Source organism: Zonotrichia leucophrys, chromosome 1A, assembly GCF_028769735.1.
Source record: "Zonotrichia leucophrys gambelii isolate GWCS_2022_RI chromosome 1A, RI_Zleu_2.0, whole genome shotgun sequence".
Lineage (NCBI taxonomy): Eukaryota > Metazoa > Chordata > Aves > Passeriformes > Passerellidae > Zonotrichia > Zonotrichia leucophrys.
In genome coordinates, this window is record NC_088170.1 from 33,889,276 (window position 1) to 33,908,243 (window position 18,968).

Consider the following 18,968-nt stretch of genomic DNA (forward strand, 5'->3'; position numbering starts at 1 on the left):
AGGAAGTGGTGGTGATGATTCAGTGAGTGTCACTTCCAGATCTGAGTCAGTGCTGAACCATAGAGTCAGCATGATTTTATAGTGGTTCGACATGCTGCTGGGGAGCTCTGTTTGGGATGAGACATAAAGCTCAACATCCTCTTTGCTAACAGTTGTTAAAGACCCAGTGCCAGTTTCTGGTCTAATTATGCTAATTTCTTGGCCATGTGTAAATTCCAGTTTTCACTTGTTTCAATCTTTTAAAATTCATCTTACTCTTTCTGTTTTATTTAAAGAAAAAAAAGGCTTAGACAACATGGAAACAAGGAAGAGAAAAGTGATTGTATCTACATATTGCTTATAAAGTTCTACATTATGAAATGCTTTTTCCCTGAAGTGTAGTATCATTGTCATTACTGTTGTAAAACTGTAGTATTTCCAGCAACTCTTTAAGTTTATTACATTAGCCCAGGACCCTGCTTTGTAATTGTTCTCTGATATGTCGTATTTATGATTAGAATAAACAAAACTCACCAAAACTTGCAAAGCACAAGCCATTCTTTTAAGTATTTCAACCTTTCACGTGTTGAGTGTTCACACTACATGCTGGATATTTGTATGAAACTGTAGTGCTTTACTTCCTGTTGCTCTTTCACATTGATACTTTTTTCATAAAGATAATAAAAACCCCACATGTTCTATAGAAATAGAAATGCAATACGCAAACTACAAAAAATATTTTTTTTTTTTCAGGAATATAAGCTGGCACTTCAACAGTGTTATGAAAGATACCTTCAACAGTTTGTTTCTGTAAACCTTGACGATGTCATGGATGATGTGCAGCGCTTTAAATCTGCCTTTTTTCCAAATGGTGTCAGAGACAAAAACGCAGCAGTTATGGTAGGTTGTGGTTTTTAAAATTTTTCTAGTCAAAAACATTCACAGATTCAAAGTAAGGAGCCCATTTTATCTTCCACAAATGTACTTCATGTTAATTATATATTAACATTAACTAATCTTTAATAGTTTGAATAGAATGCTGAATAATTTTCCAAGTGCTTTAAGCTCTAGGAAGCTGAGTGACCTTAAGAATGTGATGGAATCCTTTTGTGTTAATTGTTAAGGCTGAGACTTGCAGTATACCTTTTGTTATTTGTGGAAGAAAGTGTTTCAGTGAATATAGGAGGAATGCTAAAAACATGTTATATTTTACATTAAGCAGTTCTTTGCTGAGAAGCTCTGCTTTTGTACATGGTGGGTATTTCGAGTCAAGTAATACAAGTTACTCTGTGATCAAGAGCAATGAACAGAAATGGTTGGCAGCTCCTGTGTATTGAGCTAATCAAATTAATGTCCTCGAGTCAGAGTGTAGATAGGTGTTTAGTGAAGAGAAGAAAGCAGACAGTTTGCTTAAAAGCTAGAAGCAGATGTCATGATAGAAGAGATACTTTGTATTATTATTTTTCTTTTTAAAGTGTGGTTCAGCTTCCTAGAAAGAATATGATCAAAGACTATGTTAATAAAATTTTAAAAATGTTTTGTAAATAATTTTGAAGTTCCAGAGATACTCTCCTCTGTTTTCTGTATGTCTGCCTAGACTTTGAACCAGTCCTACTGGCAAATGTTATGGCAACTCTGTACTAAAATGCCTGTTCTGTAACATAGCCTTTGCAGACTGAGATATCCTTAAATTTTCAGATATGAAATTTAGTTTGGCAGTTATCCCTACAATTGGAAGTGGAAAATGATAATGTGTCAAATGATTCATTATCTTCAGTGAATCAACTGCAAAAAAATAATATAATTTCAAATGTTACCAGGTTAGAAGGCTTTTGAGAGAATTATAGATACTGACTGGTCATGTCCCACTTAGCCCATTTTTTCACGTTGTTTGTTCAGCTGATGCTGGAGTCCAGGCACCAGTGAGGTCACATTATTTTAGGTATTACAAGGAAGAGAAGGAAAAATCCATCTGTGAAAAAGTAACAGATGAGAGTGAGAAATAAAATAGTGGTGATATAGATGGAGAGGTGTAGAAAAGTTAAAACTTGCCTTAGTTTATGAAAGACATCTACAGAGAAGCCCAGTGTCAAAGCCCGATTCTTTGAATAGCAGTTTGATGCCTCATTCTCCCTACATCCCTTTCAGCACTCCTAGTGCACTAGGTGCATTTTCATCCTGTGTCACAGTGGAAACTGACTCAGATTCATGGTACAGCAACCCTGAAGCTTTAGCATTTTCTCCATATTCTAATGCTCAGTTCAATGTCATGCTGATTTTTTTTGCTGTTATGCCTAATCTTTTCTTACTCATAATTTTGTTATACTTTGCTGATGTGAACCAACATATGCTTATATTAATTAACTTTTTATATATTTCTGTGTGTTTTAGTTCCATGTTTTGCAAGCAAGAAATGTTTGCATTTATCATGTGGTTTGCAGCAGAGACAGAAATCTTTGGCATGGAGAGTCCCTGCAGACTTGTCTCAATGTCTTGACCTCATTACGACTCACTATGCAAGTGGCTCTACCTCAGGAGGATTTGTGTTGGCTTATCTACAATGGTACCTCAGGCTTTCCATTTACATTTCTTTGCTAAGCAAAGCTGTGAAGGGAAAATTTTATAGTCTTTATACTCTTTAAGGTCAACTGAAGGGTCATGAAGAAATCTCTAGTTAGTCTTCAATCACAGTAGGGTTTTTTTGGGCAATGTTTCGTTTTTCTGATTTAAGGGATTTTAAAATTAAGATTTCCACAGTGTACATTTTCAGGTGGAAAAGCATCAACTTTTCCATCATTACTGTGCTTAAGAGTACAAATAAAATCAAAAGTAAGGACATTTTTGGAGTACATCCTGTTTAGCAAAAAATGCTCAAGATTTCTCTATCAATAAAATGTTTTGATGGGTTCATTTTGTCTTTTTTCTTTTGGTTTCTGGTTGTTTTTTTTGTTGGTTTTGGTTTGGAGGTTTTTCTGCTTGTTTGTTATTGGGTTTTGTTGTTTTTTTTTTTTTTTTGAAAAGGGGATTGCAGATCTAAGAGTAGAAAATTATTGTCTGCCATTACATCTTTGTATTTTTGAAAGTACTTTGAAAGGAAGAGTTGATAATAAAACCATTCTAAAATACCATATGGCACTTAAGGATTTTGATGTATGTATAAGACTTCAGGCTGCTGCTTGTAAATGCTTGTATTAGGAAAAAATTGAGAAAATAATGAAACTTCTGCAAACTAGATGCACAGAGAATGATTTATCAAGATTTTAATTTCAGGAACAACAACGTCTATTTTTGCTTTGAAAGGCAATGGTATTTAGTCAAAAATAAACAGACCAGTATGAATTTCACAGAATCACAGCATTTTCTGCATTAGAAGGGCTATATGAGGATCATCAAGTCCAGCTCTTGAGTGACTGACCCATACAGGGATTGAACTCACAACCTTGGCATTGTTAACAGTGTGCTCTGACCAACTGACCTACTATGGTCAATTGTTGCAATATAAATTGTGAAGATAATATGTTCTTAATTTCATTTTGAAAAATGCACTTTCTCTGAGCTGTGATTGGTCAAAATTTTTATCCTTTTGTTTTACTGGAACTGCTGTTGCCCTCAGTCCCTACTTTTGAGGTGTGTGTTTTGATTGTATGTTTCTATGGGAGAAGAATTAATATTAAAATATACTCCCCTGCCGTTCTTACATCCCAGTGCCTATGTATGGTACAGGTCTCTGTACCAATCCTAGCCAATAATCTGCTCTAATTAGAAGGAGACACTAACTCACATTTTCCCTAGTTCCTGAGCATTTTCCTGCAATTTCAGATAATAGATTTTTGAGCCTCATTACACATTTGACTGATAGAAGAAATCTTCCTAATACTTGCTCCATTTGAGCTTATTGAGATAATAACACCCTTCTAGCTATGACAGTTGACACTGTGATGCCTCCTGCTGCCACAGGTGAGGTGTCCCTTTCTGAACATTCATACAAACAGAAGAATAGGCTTTTTTTTTTTGTCTCCCAGAACTCCAGTGTCTTTTATACTTCTAAGACTGATTTTTGAAAATTTTATGATGTTGCTTGAGTCAAGTACATTTTTGACAGGTTTTTATTTCTAAGTCATTTTGATGCTCTTGGAAACTCTACTTGCTTTCAATTTTCTTCATGTCACTTGCCATACTTAATGTAATATTGGTGGTGTCTGCCAGGACAGATGGACGAAAAGAGTCATGTAAGGTGAGGTCTGTGAGGAGAGGTAGTATTTTGTTTTAAAGAGCTTGGCATTTGGAGATGAAAATAAGATTTGTCTCTCTAGCAGTTACTGAGTAAAAAATGGTTTAGGTAAATTTTTAAGATTTCATTCTCATGAACTCTCATGATTACACTGCTTCACTGTGTAGGTATTTTTGAAACTAATGTTGCAGAAGAATTGAATGATTTCATCTTCTCTAAATTATAAGTACAGAAAAATCATTAGTTTTTCATTCATTTAATGAAAAATCACTAAATTGTTCTTCTCTGGAAGTAGCAACCCAGATAATAAGAAAAAGATTGAGTTGCTTAGCATAACAGATTTCATGTGGAATTATAGAACTTAACCTGTTTGTTTATTTGAATTTATTTTTGCAGGTACTATCCATATTTACACCATATGCAGACATTTGATGGTGATGGGTCATTCTGCTAAGGTACAGCAAAATAAATAGAAAGCGTTTTAAAATTTGCAGAAGTTTAGAAAACTCACCTGTGTTTTGCATAACAATGTACCTTGACTTTTCAATTTCACTGGCATTGCCAATAACAGTACTTTTGTCACAAGGAAATAAGATGTCTGTGTTTCAAAGTGGTTGATTTCTGAACTCTCATGCCTGCCTGAGTCTGCTCCTTCCTCAGCTGTGCAGTAGGGCCCAGTGTAATGTCCTGCTGGACATTGAGATGCCATTTGTTAGGCTGTGTCAGGATTCCAAGTGCTTTGTTTTGGACATCTGTATATGTTCAAGAATTGGTCTTTTGCTTCTTAAAATGTGGAAGTGTGCTGACACCTGGTGGCTAGGGTTTTAGTTGTGAATACTTGATAAAAATAACCTTTCCCCCACACCTTTTTTTTCTCCTCAGTGTAGTTTTTGTCTTAGCTTTACTCTTTTCTCCTAAAACTTGAGCAGAATTTGAATCGGCCTTAATACAAAAGATTTTCTTATGTGTTGTTTTATTAATCTTTCAATGAGCAAGAAAGATGTTTTGTCTTTGAGCATCTATCTATTAAAAACAGAAGTGATTTAGCATCTGCTTTAGTATACTCAGGTTTCCGCTACAGGAAACAGAGGAATTGATGGTGGGTATTTCTGATTTTTGAAATTCAGACTAAAAGAAAATTGGTATATTGGCTTAATTTAGCACAAAGGTTGTGCACATTTTATGTACTTCAGGGAAAGGCTGACCCAAAGAAGATGGTAAGAGGAAGATACAGATACTGTTCATTCAATCGAGAAGGACTAATGATTAAAATTAGAATGCTGCAATGACTGTGTTGCCCTGCGAGTTAGGAGCCAAGAGTTGCATGGGTATAAATTAATCTAATCACAGTTTTTTCACTGCAGAAGACAGACTCCACTGCATCCCAGATAAGCTTGTTGATCCTGCTGAAAAATAGTCACTAGAGCTGCCAGAAAAGGGAGGGCTAACTCTCAAGATAAGAGCAGATGAGAGAGAAGGGGGGGATCTTTGTCTGGTGGCAAGACCATAGTGAACTGGAGTGGATAAGGTAGTTTGGAGGCTAAAATAGTACTTGACCACAGTTTAAGATTAAAAGATCCAATAAATTGCAGGGGAATTGGTTTTTAGTCAATAAAAGATGTTAAGAATTAACACAATTTCTAGTGATTTCCCCATCCCCCCTTCAGTTTGTCCTACCAGGTGAGGATAAGTCTTTGTATCTGTCCTTTAGTAATGGAAAGTATATTTATGTGGGTGAAAATGCATTCATTTTGAAATTAGATCTCTTCAATACAGGTCCTGGAATACTTACTGTGGGCCAGTATATGTATGGAATCATCCATTCCACTCTTATCTGTGCATTATTTGACGTGGAGAGCCACCCTATATACGGCAGTTTCTCAGTGTTATTTTGATTGTCAAGCCAGCATTCATGGAGAGGTATCCTGATTTACCTTATGAGCATTTCAGAGGCAATCAAATGGGAAATATTTATTTAAATATTTCTACTTATTATGAGATCATATGTATTTAGAGTTCTGTCCATATTCCAAAATTTTACTGCAAATTGGAGATGTGTTTCCCCATGTAAATGCATAATCAACTCAAATGCAATAGCACTTTCTGTATACTCAGGGTTACAAACTTCTAGCATTAAACACTGGCCAGGTCCCATGTATGTACAAAAGGTATTTTGCAAGGGTTTTGTTTTCCTTTTTAGTTGTTCAGGACCTGACTTTCATTGCAGCTCTTTACAGTTGCATAAATTCAGAAATGATATTATTCTAAAATTAGGTATCAACATACAGGATATGAACACAGAGTATATATATATTTTTAAATTCTTTGGACAGATATTTGCTCGCCGTGGTTTGATTAAGATTGACGAACTGAAGCAATTAGAAGATATCAGTTCTTCTCTGGGACAAACAGAGAGAGAAAAGATTTTTAGAGAGGCCACTCTAAAGGTATCATCCTGCAAATCATTATGAAAAGGTAGAGTAGTTGTGATCTCTATGAACAGAACATCTAACAGATGATGACTTACTTTTTCCTTTGTGTCAGATGTCAGTAATGATTTTCAAGAGAGCAGTATATGAATCTAGAAAAAAGTCAAACAGCTTTCGACGTGAGTCAAAAGTTAACCCGAGAAAAGCAGTAAATGTAAGTCTGACATTTCATATAATCCTTCTCTTCTTTTACTCTTGTCATGTGATGAAACCATGATATAATTCTTCTAAATACACATGGTGCTCTACACAAGCAGAAAGTTTTATATTTTCCATTTCATAAGCAAGAGAATTTATTAATAAAACTCAGAAGTTGGAAGTAGGGAAAATGTACTAATTATTACTTTAGAAAATTATCAGGAGAGATCTGCATGGATCTAAACTACATAGCCTTAATATTCTCCCTCATAATTTCTATTGTACTATTTTGGAAGTAAAATACCATGCAGCAGTGTGTTTGGTTGCTGTGAAATGATTAGTCTACCTAAGTGCTGTACCTGCTTAGCATGAGGCTTTGCTATGCCTTTGAAGCATGACATTAATAACAGCAATATATTTTACAGTATGTAATTTTCTATTCTGAACGTGTGATTATTTTCTGATGGAGAAATGTTTTCAAAAAAATCTTGCTTTATTGCAAGTAGGTTTAGATACCATAAGGTTTAAATTACCTTTTCTTACTTAGGTGTCATGGCCTCGCACCGCTACCGAGCGGCTGCTGGTGGCAATGTTTGATGGTGCTGCAGCTCAGTTCCTTGCCATCCTGGAAGCACTGCCCGATCGTAGCAGGAATCTATTGCCCCCTCATCCTCCTGTTCCTGATGAAGTGCAAATTCCTGAGGTCACTTCTGAGCTTTTTTCTGCAGGCCTAGAAATCCTCTCAGGTGACAGCTTAAAGAAGCAAAAACAGTTGTTGAGGAGCCTGGACCTCCATTTTATTTTGGTATTTTTCTATTTTGAAAAAAAAAAAAGAATGTGCCTGAAAGTATATGTTTGATTTATAGCAGTAGCACCTGTAAGAGTGGGTAGTCTTTCTTATCTTCACATAATAGAAAATAAATATCTGGGTTGATCTCCATGGTCTCTTATAATTAGTAAAAATCTGCAGCAGTTTATGCATTTATTTTCTAAGTAAACTGGAGTTCACTTAATAGCAGCCTTTACAGGTTTTACTGTGCCATATACTTATGGCTAAAACAGTGTTGTTAACAAAACAGTGCTTTCACTACTGCTGGGCACATCCTGCACAGCCTGAGAGCAGCAGGATGGGGGTCAGGCAGCCAGGCAGGGTCAAAATACCATGGTGTTTGATGTATTCTAGTAATTTAAAAAATTCCATTCAAAGTTAGGTGTAAAAACTTGAGAAAAACACTGGACTTGATGGTTCCTTCCACATTTTTGTTTGCTGGGCTCTGAGCTGAATATAGTCCTGGGTATAGAGGTATTTTGTCAGTAAAAGGAAATATAGAGACTAAGTACACTTCAGAATGATATTTTTCTTGGTATGATTACTGGCTAATTAGAACATAACAAGTCTAATAGATTACAAATTGACTTAATAAGTTGTCTATGTTGAAGGTGGAGCGAGCAGTGGCACCAATCACTTTGGTATAATTAATCCATCATCTAGTCTTCTGCAGTTGATGCTAGCAGGTAAGCTAGATTGGAATTTCAAATGAATTTTTAACCCAGTGATATAAATACTCAGTGGGCAGAGTTAACTTTCATGTTAGTAACATTTCTATACATAAAGAGTCTGCAAAATGGTGACCTCTTGGAGTGGTTCTGTGCAGGGCCAGGAGCTGGATTTTGGTGATCAAGCTTGTAGTTCCCTTCCAACTCATGGCAGCGACGGTGGCATATTGTTATGACTACAGAACACTGCTGAATATATTAGCTAAAACACTTGGTGAGAGTTCCAAGGACCAGGAAGTCTAGTTTCTGCCTTACTGTGGTCTTAATAAACTTGAAAAGTGAGAAAATAGGCTCCCTGTGTGTATATGAATGTTTTGCGATGCAGTAATGAGAAACTGTCTTAAAAGAAATTGTATGTGTTTCTATGCAAATTTTAAACCAAATTTTGGATAATAAGAGTCTTTACAGGGTGATAAGCTCTTCCTGCAACAGCAAGGATTAGATCCTTGGTGTTCTCTACACAGGTATGTTAATATCATTAATTATAGAGCCTCTTTTGAATGTAACAGGACACTGTGATATAGTTAAGTGGCCATGGTGGTATTTGTTAAAAGTTTGGATTTTATGATCTTGGAGGTTTTTTCAAACCATAATGATTCTGTGGTTGCACATCCATCATTAAAGCAGCCTGTAAGCATAGACATTACTGTGAAAAGATAAAGCTATTGTTTCTTGTAAAGGTATTAAAACATCCTTCAGGGTTATGCTGACTATTCAAAAATGTGTAAAGGTTTATCTTTATATTTATCAATACCCAAGTAATGAAAATAATTGAAATTAAACTTTCAATAAACTGAATACATATACATAAAACAGAGAAAATATTTTTGTCATCACTGCAGGAGAAGAAAGGGTGTCTGGAGATGCTGCTGTGAAATTTGTAAAATTAGCTTTCAACTATGAAGAGTGGAACGTGTTTTATTCTGCTTTTGAATTTGTTGATAATTTTCTTCAGGTAATCTGAATGTGATTGCAATGTTATTTATTTAGTCTTTTCCTATGAGGGTAAGGAATATTCAAAATACATATTTTAAAGACCAATTTCTATGGTTTTTTCATCTCAATTAGGCTCAAGATGACCCAACATGGAAGAAAGCTGAACTGGAACTCAAACTTCTTACACTCATGCAACCTGTAGTACTCCCAGGAAGATTTGAACCTAGTTTTTCTATTAATGAGGGTGGTAAGAGCAAAGAAGGCAGCACACGTCGGGGTTCTGAAAAGACAAAGACAATTAGAAGTGAGTGTTGTTCAGTTATAGTTGTGTTTGAATTTCAAATATTTTTGCAGCAGGAGGTTTTGTAAATTATTTATAAAACTATGTAATATGGTTCATGAAGTAGTCTATGAGAAAAAGTAGTAATTGAGAAAATGCCACCTATTTTTTCCAGTTTTCATTTGTCAAAATATGACTTTATACTATTTCCCTTAGTGGGAAATGCATGATGTGTGTTAAGCATGCGTCAAGTTATAAGCAAAGATGCAAAATGATTGAATGTTTTCAGACAGGTTTTCAGGGGAAAAGTGAAACAGCTCTTTAAGCATTTTTTTGTCTGGTCTTATACCTAATTTATGCAAAATTTCTTTACATAGAAGCAAGAAAAACTTGTTAGAGCAATTGCAGTTTAATTCTATGACAATCAAAAACCTGAATATGTCTTGAAAACTTTCTGTTACCTAGAAATGGAAATGCTCACTTTTCAAAGAAGTGAATAAACTTGGAATTATCTGTCCCCCTCTGAATTTACTGTTTCTTAGACCATGTTATCTGCTGGCTTATATTAGTAAATCAGTTGACTCAGATATTTTCAAACTTAGGTTTTAAATTAGATATAATGTCTTGCCTTTCCTTTCCCCACCTTTTTTTAAAAAATGCTGAATGTAGAGGAATCCTTAAAGCCTGGAGATCCTTTTCGTGATCTTATGATTTTGGCAAAAACAACGTTTTCCTATGTCTCCACATTTGAGCAGGTAATAATAGGATTTGAGACATTTCTTCTCAGTGTATCACTTAATCTGTGACGAATCCCTATAACTGAAGATCAAAGGAATCAGTTGCATGACTAACAAAATTCACGAATATAAAAAGTTAAAAAATGTACTTACAAATGTGATAATTTTGTGATTTAAAAAAAAGGTTTCATTTTTTAAAAATGCTTTGTAATTAGTTACTTTAAAATAGCTTATTAGATATTAAATCTATTTAGAAGACCATAGGGCTCATTCCATGTTTCAGCTGATCAAGCAGAGATCAAATTTATTTACGTATGTTAGATTTAGGTGGGCAGATATGCTCAGCTGTGTATTTGCCCACCTAAATACAAATACAAATGTGCAATATTTATAGAAATGGGGACAGCTACCCTAAGGAATGATAATGCCTTTTTAACAGCATTGTCTTCAATTTAAGGTAAATTCTCACTGCAAAAAACTTAAACAAGCAGCAGCAACAACAAAACCAATGAGAGTGGGACTCTGTGCTGAAGTCTCCACTGTAGAAATAATCCCATTATGTATCTGATTATTTATTCACTGAGTAACCACTTTTACTTGCTCAAACTGAGATTTCCCCTTATTCTTCTACTGAGAAAGGAAGAAATAGTGCAATGCCACCACTACTAGCACTTACATTAAAATAGTTTGTGATCCAAAAGGCTAATTACAATTTTTCCTTAGAAAAAACCTGTTCTGATAACATAGCATATATCTTAACTGCAAAATTTATTTTAGATATAATTTGAATATTGCCACAATTTGAATGTAACTGGAGCACACACATTTTTAGCTTTGGTGTAGAATATTTACTGAAAGTATCTTGCCTGTGAGGTACCCCACAGATACCTTTAGATAGCATTTGTCAGTTTTTAATGTGACCTCTGTATGGAGGTAGTCACCTGGATTTAAATTCTACTGGTTCTTCTGCCCTTTCCTGCAAATCTTCTTGATCTGTCCAGAGAAGAAAAACAATTCACCCCTGATTAACAGAGCATTCACTGGTAGTGAGTTTACATGATACATAGCTGAGGCAATCTAGCAGCTTGCTGCCACCCAACCAGTAGAAAAAAAAATAATTTTGATTTATATTTTTTCCATTTTTTTCTCCTCCCAGTTTCAATATCCTATAAATCTTATGCTCAAACATATATGGGAATATAAGTAGCATGTATATATCAGGTTTTACTGCACCTGAAATACTAATTCAACTCTGCTGTAACTGGTGCTAAAGATGTATACTGATCCTTACTGTTTAGAATGTGTTTAACACATAGATGGGCTCTACTGCCTTTTAAAATGTGTTAATTAGGAGGTTAACTGACTAGAGTTATGAATTTGTTAGTTATTCTCTTTGTAAGATGCAGATAGGTTTTAACATTTCTCTCACTTGTTAGATATTTCAGTCCAAAATTTTTTCTAGCTGTGTTTCACTGCTTTATCTTCTCAAATGCACCAATAGCCCATGGAAGTACTTTGTCAAGCCAAATGAAACTATTAATTTAGATTTCCTTCCACAAGTATTTAAATATTTAATAAAAATGAAGTTTCTCCAGAATCTATTGATTTCAGCATTACAGTTAATTTGCTCTCTCATGTAATCTTCATCTCACTGATTTCCTTGTCTGTGTTACTTTTAGGAAACTTGTCAATGAAAAAAAGAGAACAAAAAAACCTCCCCAAACCTCTAAACCTACTTTACATTGTTGTGAGAAAAAAAGCTTGGGTGATCTACCAGAAATTATGTTTAAAGCTTTCAAAATGTTGTCATCTCTTATAAGAAAGTGATATATTTTATTTACTGCTAAATAACGCTGAGACTGTTTATGTACAGTGTTATTTGTGTATTTTTATGCCTACCCATCGCCACAATTATATTGTTTTTTCTTTCCAGAATGTCCATCCTGGCAAAGAAATACTTGTTGATGTAGTAATGTGTTTGTGGCAGAAGTGCAAAACAGAACTTCAGCAAATCCAAAAGAGTGGAAGTCACTGCTTAGAATATATGCACAAACACCAAGCTTACGAAGTACTCCTTCATTGTATTGTATTTCTCTTAATGTTAATGCAGTCTGCTATAGTCAGGCAGTGAAATACTGGCATCCAGTCTAAGTACCTTTTCTTATGGTAAAGTGCAGATAAATCTTCTTAAAAATATGAATTACATATACACTTTGAACACACTGTGCTCACATATGCCAATACCAAAATATTCTCCTAGTCTTCTTGCAGTAACCTGCTGTCTGCCAGTGGGCCACAGTGGTAAGAATTTGTGAAAACATTTGGGCAGGATGTAAGAAGAATTTGAGATGTTGTGGCAGAAAACATCAATGCATTTCAAGAAAGTTGCCTAGATAAGTTAAAGTGGCAAAAACCTTACAACCTAAGACAAGGGAGATGGGAGTCAATAGTAGAATAGTATTCAGCCCGTGGGACAGAGTCAGAGCCTTATCTTGAATTTGTCCTGTGGGTGAGAGGCTCTTGGTGAAATGGGCTCTCGGGGCTGCCAGTTGGTGCTAACCAAGCCGTTTCTGGAGGAGTTAATTTTGTGACCCTATATAGTGAAATTGTTTGGAGGCTCTCCAGAAGGTTATTTTCCTCTGCATGTACAACAGTAGTGTTTGGGTCTCTTTTATTCTGAGATTAAGTGGGAAGATATGGAGATAAATGAGAGGCATGTAATCAAATCTTCTGGAAGGCTTACTGCACTAGAGCAAGGTATAAAAGTTATGGCTGTAGAACATTCATAAAACTTTCCAAAAGGAATGGCAGGAATAATAATGTTCTAAAATAAAAAAGCCTGAAGGAACAGGGGCTATGGAGCAGTATAAATGCAGCATCTTAGTCTAGTGACATTTAAAAAAAAGAAGCCAGATCCAGGAAAGGAGTTGTCTGCATGCTTGTGAATATTTTTAGACAATTTTGAGTGCAAAACCCTGTCTACCTCTGTAATGTATAAAGGTCATCCAAAAATTTGATTTATCTCTCTCTTGATTCTTTTCCCCCCCCATTTCCTCATTTTTAGTGGGTTCATATACTCTGGATAATGAATGAAATAATTGAGAAGAGCAACATAGCAGAGACTAATGTAATGTTTGCAGAGATAACTTTATGTCTAGCTGCAATACTGGAAAATGTAGCTGATTCTACAAGTGAATCTAAGGACAAACAAGGTAAAGCTTTCAAGAAAGTATGAGTTTTCTTTCAAGAATGACTTTAAAGATTGGAACTCTTCTGAGCTGAAAACTGACAAACATACATATTCAAAAAATATTGTAAAGAGATTGTTGAGAGTAGAACGACAGCGTTTTTAGCGCATAATTTTACCCATTATTGGAGCTAATGAAGCCTGTTTTTCCAAGGATGTATGATTTCTTTCCTTACATTTCCAGTCCTACTGAAGTAACCCTGTTTTGAATTACACCTCTTATAACTCACTCTCCTCACAGGTCATCTACATGTCTCTTTGTCCCTTCAGAGTAGCTGCTGTTTTCTCTGAATACGGGCAAGGCAAAAGGCAGTACGTGCTGGGGCTCATTTGCAGCCTTCAAATGCTGGTTGATTAGTTGCAGGCCAAACAAATGAGGAAAATATTGAGGTTATACTGAAGCTTTTGCATTTATTGGAGCATCAGTTGGGTTTTCTTCTCTATATATTCTCGATTTTTGTATAGTAATTTCATTGTTTTTGAAGTTGGATTTGGTTGACATTATTGGGATATGCTATCACAATCACATTAAACAAATTTCCTTCCAAAACCTGACTAATGCTATAAAATATGAATGTTTAGACATACTTTAAAAGCTCTCTGTTGTGTATTTTGGAATATGAATCATAACTCTCATGTCTGACAGTAACTAGAGAGTAAATGTTAAGGATCTTATTAGACCATATCTAGAAACAAAGAAATTATAATAGCTTTGCACTTCGGGAAATAAAATCTTGGGAAACTACTATTTGTTATTAAGATAAAGTATTGGTTTTAGTGGCGTTATGAAAATTATAAGGTTCTCATGAAGACTAAATGAGAACCTCATTGTAGCATCCCTTCTTTTTCATTCAGTTTAAATATGTCTTTTTGGAGGAAAAAAAGCTGAATAGATAGGAGCCATTGGTCAAAACAGGCTGACAGTCAAGCACATGCTTGTGTGGAAAAGAACCTATTCACTGAATGAATGCTGAGCGAATACAAATTTTCTTTTTTTATGAGGAAGAGACAGTGAACAAGCAAAAACAAGCACAACAGTGGCACAAGGAGTGACTAGAAGATTGTTCCTCTGAAAACACGCGCAAAAATTATTTCAGCAAAGAAATGAAATTAGAGGGTTTAATCAAGAACCAAAAAATTGTTTTCTCTTATTTTGAAGAGGGAAACATAGGTTTGGATGCCTTCTTCATAATTGAAAGTAATTGAAACAATCAAAGCAAACTTTTAAAAGCTGATAATATTGCTTCAAGAAATATTAAAATGAAATAGTATTTATCATAACAATATGACCTGTTATTCTTAAAAAACATTCTATAAGTGAAATTAACTGTGAATTAGATAATACTAGGTTTGAATTGATTTCAAAATTGAGAATTGATATGAATGCTACAAAAATAGGAGGAACTACAGAATGAATCCTAGTTTCATTAGCTTGGATATGATGTGGCTATGAAATATATGGTGCCTTTAAAATACAACATTATTAGCTAATAATATCCTGTATTAGTGTAACTGTACATACATTGCTGTGTGTCTAAGCCCTGGAAAGCTCCTCAAGAAACAATATCATTACCTCTCATATTCAAGCACTGAAGAACAGAATTATTGCCAGACTCTGAAATTAGAAGTAGAGCTGATCAAATAGTACTAAAACTTTCTGGATTTATTTGATTTTCACTTCTGCTTTTCTTCCTATAAAAAAGGAGGAAGTACTTCTCTTTCACAAGATGAGACCTGTGATATGCCTGAAATACTGATGGTAATGTCCAGTTTATCTTCATTGATGCATTGATTTTGAATAGAATAAGAAGCTTGAAGCTTGAAGCTTCTTATATGATTTTCTATTTAGTTTTATAAAGATGAAATATTTAATGAAATCCTAGTACTGCAGAGGAAAAAAAAAACAAAGATTTTTTTCAAATTAAATGAAATCAGAAAATTTTCCCTGAGTCTTTTTCATCAATCCTTTTTTTTGGAAGGGATTGTATTTGAAAGTGTTTTTTACAGCACGAGCATAGTGATTTCCACTGCATACCTTTTTTATGCCAGTCTGTAGTACCAGCCTTAAATGGTTTAATGGCAGATTTTATTAAGATAGTAGAAATTTTAGTCATTGCCTAATTTAGGAAAATATTTTGGGTTGTGTTTTTGCTTCCTTCTTTTTGTAAGGACCATGTGGAATAGATAAAACATCCTGAGTGTCCTTGCTTTGTTCAGCACTTTGCAGAATTTTCCAATCAAATGACTCACTAAAGCATATTAAGAAAAAATGATATGTGTTAGTCTGAAGATTCAGGAGTGTTGTCAGTCATACGTCTTAATACTTACACACATGGACTGGGTTTAGTTCAGTGACAGTCTACTTAAAGGTGGTGTTCCTTGAAAAAACTGTTTTCTTAGTAGTGTTGAATGGACTAGGGAAAAACTGCAAATGCTGTTATTTCAATTTAATTTGTTAAGTTCAATTTCATGCCGCTATAAGCTAATTCTGCATAATTTTTTTTTGAGCTGAAGGTAAATCAGTCCCACTTGAAACTTAAAATATTAATATTAGTATATGAAGGTATGGGGAGAGAGTACCTATGTAAAGATTGTCTGACAGTTTCAAACTTCAACAGCTGAAAAGAAAAACACATTACTTTTGTCATCTATATTATAACTTTTAATGTTATCTAAGGAAATGTGTTTATATGGGTTTTCATTTCAGAAAACGCCTACAGAACAATTACAGATTGCTTATGAAGTTCTTGAAAAAGCAATTAATGACATGAACACATCTCGGTTAACGACCATTTTACCAGATGGAAAGTCGGTATTTGACAGCTGCTGTACAAAGGTAAAGTTCACAGAAAGCTACACTGCACAAAATCTATCAGTAATATATTGTATTTTGATGGCACAAACCTCATATTTTCTTCATATGTAGAAATCTTAGCACTATCAAATGTACCTCATCTTCCTGGCCCATGTAAGAAGAGAAAAGAAAAAATACATCTGTGTATTAGTGTTGTGGTTTAACCCCAGCTGGCAACTGAGCCCCTGACAGTGCCCTGGGGAAAAAGTAAAAGCCAGAAAACTCATGGGTTGAAATAAGGCCAGTTTAATGGAGAAAGCAAAACAAGGAATTAATTCACCACTTCCCACAGGCAGGCAGGAGTTCAGCCAGTCCCCATCACCTGTACCTTGGGTGCCTGGGAAGACAAATGCTATCACTCAAACTTCGACCCCGTTCTCCTTCCCCGAGGTTCATGCACTGCTGTAGGGGCTGGAACATCCCGTTGGTCAATGGGATCACCTGCCCTAGTTGTGCCTCCTCAGCCTCCTCTCTGGTGGGGTGGTGTGAGAAGCAGTGCTGTCACAGCCTTGGTGCTGGGTGAGCACTGCTCATCAGTAATGAAGACATCCCTGATGCTATAAACACTATTTCCAGCACAAATCCTAACCACTGCTCTGTACCAGCTACTATAAAGAAAACTTAATTCCACCTAAGTCAAAGCCAGCACAAGTTGAAAGGGCACTTTTCTCTTTCAATAATAAACTATGAACTCCTTTGGGCTTTCTTTAACATTTTCTTTTGAAATAACGATAATAAATTGATTGCTTAATAAGAACAGAAGTGCTTTTCATATTTATTGCTTGCAACTGTTTATTATTAAAATCAGTTTTTGTTCTTGATGTGAGTTCAGATTTGCTAAATATTTTCATTCAATATCAATATGGTATTTGTTCTCTGCATTAGTAACCCAGTAAAAGATAGCTTTTGTTGTCTTATTGGAAAAGTCCCATACCTTCTCAGTGATTTCTCATGGGCATCTCCTTACATTACTAACTTCTCAGTAGAGACAACAAGCTCCAGCTCTCTCCTCACCAGCTAACCCACCCCTTTGTAGCACTCATCATTACTGGACACAGCTGTGGCCTATTAAAGGCAGGCCTGTTCCTAACCTTTGGGGATTAGTACAGCTGCAGTTCTTCAGGGGTGAGATTGCCTTTTGCACTATTCACTTAAATTCTATTCCTCCTCGAGTTTTTACAGTTTTGTCTTTATTATTGATCCAGTTTGCTACTGATTCTCAGATTTTGTCTAGTTCTCTCTGTCCATTTTCTGTGCTCTCTCTCTCTCTAGTCACTCTTCTTTCCATGCTTTCTTGATTGACTGCATATTACACAGATATGACAAATTTCTGTGTTTGTTAGTTTATTGAAATAATATCAGTATGAGGAAAAATGTAGTAAGCTAAGTAGTGGAAGTTTGTAATTGCTTAATTGCTACTTCCTATTTATTAGGTGGACTCAAATGATCAGAATTTGAATTCTGTTTTGGGATGTGGTGATGATAAAACAGGAACAGATAATGGTTTTTTGGCAGATTTACACTTGGAGCTCATTCAGGCCCAACATCGAGTAGCTGTGAAACTTCTTAAAATTACACAAGGTAGGCTTCAGTAAAGTTAAATAATCTTCATAACTTGATTAGAATATTTTGCTAATATATTCTGTAGTACTAAAAATAAAGGAATATCTGCTTTCTAGAGAGGAGCTGATGTTGGGCAGTTTGTACACCACATATAGACAGAAATAATGTATTAAAATTGTAGAATTTAGATTTACATTATACTAATCTGCAACTTCTACTCAACCAATGGGAGTTAAACTTTGCTGCAACTAATAGATCGCATTCCTAGACAGTAGGTTGTTGTATTTTAGTTATAATATTAACTTTTACAATGCCCGTAAAGAAAAACGTTCTGCCGATTTTTTTTCTGTCATGCTAATTTTCTCTCTAGAGAATGACTTGAATATTTTATTCAATTCTCTTTGTAATTTGAACTTCTACTCCTGTGAAGTTGTCTCAGTATGTCAGCAGATACTCCACTCTTGCCAAATGGCTTCTGAAAAAAACTCAGTTTGTTCTTTCATTCTTAGTGTTGTTTTGGTTTTTTAAAATTAAAAACTAGTATTAGTTTGAAACTGCAGAGCTACACTGTGCCCTGCTCCCTATGATCAAACAAAACCTCTATTTTTCTGTGGTGCTAATATAACTACTAAAGATATTAGGCAGAAGGGTGGAATATTTTTAGTGGCATGATATGTACAAGACATTCTACCTGAACAAAAAAAACAAATGTGAGATGGAGTAGAGCATTGCTATAGGACTCCATATTAACGTCTCCCTCAATTTTTTTGCAATAGCACTATCAAAATAACTCAGTATTTCCTTCCCACACAGGTGCTCAAGTTGTTCACAGAATTCCTAAGCCTAGTAAATCTCAGGACAAGAATATTGAAGATTTCCAATATTTATCAGGTAAGACATTACTTAAGATTTTAGAAGTATAATAAATTACTGCCACAGTTTTATAAACGTCTTAAA

At 35.0% G+C, this 18,968-nt stretch overlaps 1 protein-coding gene across 1 annotated transcript in view; it reads left to right on the forward strand.

The window, feature by feature from the left end:
* Positions 1 to 18,968, forward strand: part of CFAP54 (cilia and flagella associated protein 54) — a 102,161-nt gene that overhangs the window by 8,205 nt on the left and 74,988 nt on the right. Inside the window, exons 3-19 of the mRNA XM_064733592.1 lie at positions 733 to 879; positions 2,371 to 2,542; positions 4,607 to 4,665; positions 5,987 to 6,130; positions 6,544 to 6,657; positions 6,755 to 6,853; positions 7,385 to 7,583; positions 8,278 to 8,352; positions 9,237 to 9,349; positions 9,463 to 9,634; positions 10,280 to 10,365; positions 12,281 to 12,415; positions 13,412 to 13,559; positions 15,298 to 15,353; positions 16,302 to 16,430; positions 17,882 to 18,029; positions 18,825 to 18,902. Of these exons, the coding sequence (XP_064589662.1) occupies positions 733 to 879; positions 2,371 to 2,542; positions 4,607 to 4,665; positions 5,987 to 6,130; positions 6,544 to 6,657; positions 6,755 to 6,853; positions 7,385 to 7,583; positions 8,278 to 8,352; positions 9,237 to 9,349; positions 9,463 to 9,634; positions 10,280 to 10,365; positions 12,281 to 12,415; positions 13,412 to 13,559; positions 15,298 to 15,353; positions 16,302 to 16,430; positions 17,882 to 18,029; positions 18,825 to 18,902 (2,074 nt within the window). The remainder of the gene's footprint in view (positions 1 to 732; positions 880 to 2,370; positions 2,543 to 4,606; positions 4,666 to 5,986; positions 6,131 to 6,543; positions 6,658 to 6,754; positions 6,854 to 7,384; positions 7,584 to 8,277; positions 8,353 to 9,236; positions 9,350 to 9,462; positions 9,635 to 10,279; positions 10,366 to 12,280; positions 12,416 to 13,411; positions 13,560 to 15,297; positions 15,354 to 16,301; positions 16,431 to 17,881; positions 18,030 to 18,824; positions 18,903 to 18,968) is intronic.